This window comes from Tachysurus vachellii, chromosome 25 (genome assembly GCF_030014155.1).
Source record: "Tachysurus vachellii isolate PV-2020 chromosome 25, HZAU_Pvac_v1, whole genome shotgun sequence".
NCBI lineage: Eukaryota > Metazoa > Chordata > Actinopteri > Siluriformes > Bagridae > Tachysurus > Tachysurus vachellii.
Window position 1 is genome coordinate 4850001 of NC_083484.1, and position 2500 is coordinate 4852500.

At 39.8% G+C, this 2500-nt stretch overlaps 1 protein-coding gene across 2 annotated transcripts in view; it reads right to left on the bottom strand.

Moving 5' to 3' along the window:
* The window catches only part of stau2 (staufen double-stranded RNA binding protein 2), a 73120-nt gene that overhangs the window by 37218 nt on the left and 33402 nt on the right, over positions 1-2500 (bottom strand). For both annotated transcript variants that reach the window (XM_060861445.1, XM_060861446.1), the window contains exon 12: positions 1-18. This exon is cut by the window's left edge and continues 263 nt beyond it. In XM_060861445.1, coding sequence (XP_060717428.1) covers positions 1-18 — 18 coding nt within the window. The remainder of the gene's footprint in view (positions 19-2500) is intronic.

The following is a 2500-nucleotide window of genomic DNA, read 5'->3' on the forward strand; positions in this document are numbered from 1 at the left end:
GGAGGATTCCTTTCTGCGCTTTGGGACAAAAGAGAAGGAAAGAGAACAGGCATCGACGTCAAGACAAAGCGTACAGCCGCTAAGTTACTGAAAATACATGTTAATTATTTGCAATTCCTAAAAAATAATTATGGTAAATAATTATTATAATTATTATAATAATAATAGTAAATAATTTGAAAATATCCTCACTGTTTTTAGTAGCATCCTTTCAGTTTTTAGTATACTAAGAGATTCCTGATTTATAATCCAACTACACATCTGATCATCTTGAAGCACGAGGACTTTTATATGAGACTGATTCCTCAAATTTGGTCTGTTAAAAGTATAGAAATGAAATCAAATAAATGGGATTGTTATTTATTTATTTATTTTTTAAAATTGGGTGTCAAGTTAAAGTGGCCTCAGCAGAGCAGAGACTGGCGTTTCACCAGCTCCAGGCATCTCCAGATCATGTGAACCTTTCCCGAATGTTGGAATGCGACTCGCTAAAATTCGCGCTAGTTGCTGCGCCGCTGTGGGAAGGGGTGCGTTAAAAGACGCTATTAAATCACGGGGGTAAAATGCTGAGGTCTGCCAGTGATGCATTTCTGTAAGTCGTTAAATATAAAAAATATGAGCTCGGAGTCCCGTTTGTGCTTTTTTAAATAATAACCAAATGATGAATTTAGTTTCTCTTATGAAACATAACACAATAACACACACTCAACAACAATATTAAAACGCAAGTGTGAGCCAGGATGATCTCATCAGTGACATTAAAAAAGCACTTAAATGCTCAATAAAGTCAATAAATTACCCGCTTTTTTTGCCCCCAGTGTCTTTACATGGAGTCTAAAATAAAACCAAAGCAACAGGTTTTTTCCCCCTGCACTGACTATATTTGACTATTCTGATGTAAAATGTATGATTTTCTATCTTAAAGAATCTCTTGCTAGCGACGTTGTACGCTGAATTTCGTGTCGTTAACTATCTACTGTTACGTTTGAGTAAAAATGTACAAGCTTCTTTCTCGTTTATATTGAAAACATAAAGCAGTAAAAGTGGATTTTGTGTAGATTTGAGTAATGTGTGTCTTCACTACTACTGATGTGGAAGCTCAGTGATTCAAATGTTGGACTACAGGACGGAAGGTTGTAAGTTCGAACCCCAGGTCCACAAAGCTGCCACTGCTGGGCTCTTGAGCAAAGTCCTTAACCCTCAATTGCTCAGCTGTATAAAAATGTATGTTGCTGGATAAGGACGTCTGCCAAATACCATGAAATGCCATGAATGTGTGTGTTGTTGTGCTAAGGAACGGCAGACGGCAAATTTTTTTGTCATCTCATTTTTATACAGCTGCACAATTCAGGGTTAAGGGCCTTGCTCAGGGGCCCAGCGCTCAGTGGCAGCTTGATTTGACAGGGGATTCGACCTGAAAACCTTCCGAATCGGTAGTCTAACACCTTAACCACTTCCCGCCACATCCCCCATAGTATCGGTATCACACTGAAAATTGTTTCGATACACAAAAGCTTTCACTCAAGACACAAATATCCAGGAAGTAGAATGTGTAAATGTGGAGCGTGATTGGCGCAGGACCAGTTCTCTCCTTCCACCACTTGTCTGTGAATGTAAACAGAGATACTGTATGAAGTGTAAGGTCTGTGTACAAAGGCAACGCCGAACGCTGATGTCTTTTATAAACCGGATTAGTCTCGGATAGTTTATCACACCGAACTGTTTGGACATTTTAAGTCCTCCTGACTTTAACGATGTGTGTCTCGTATCTGAGCATTAAACGCTCCTGGAGTTCTAAACGCAGAGAAGACAGAATGCACGCAAATCACATTCTGAGGGATAACTAGTGGAAAAGAAACACACACACACACACATACACATACACACTGCTCTGGATCATATCAGGGCTAAAAAACTGTAAATTATAGTCATTACTGTGACAGTGAAAGCTCTGTGGAAGGGAAAGTTTACAGAGCGAGTGCACACTGATAGTGTCCTACAGGAGCACTGAGATAACAGCGAGCCAGAAAAATGTCTCTGCTCCAGCACAAAAATGCACTTTAACCCGACGAGGGCCCACGATCAGAGACGAGGGCTCCGTCCCAAACCGCACACTGCCATACTCAAGCTTATGTTAAATCAGAATTCAGTTTGGGACACCACACACACACACACACACACACACACACACACACACACATTCTAAACATCCAGCATTGTTTGAACAGAGGTCTTCTAAGGGTCCTTATTTTAGACAAATGTGATGGAGCCTCAGAGAATAACATCCCATAATTTTGTTCGCTAGACGATGGTATTAAGAAGAAAGAAAGAAAGAAAGAAAGAAAGAAAGAAAGAAAGAAAGAAAAAAAAAGTAATGGACTTGTGATTGAAGAACAGATGAGTCCTACCTACAGATGAGTCCTAGCTATAGACTCATGTCTATCTCAAACAGGCTCTGTCCTAAACCGCATACTAGTGAACTAAACAGTAGGTCAAACAG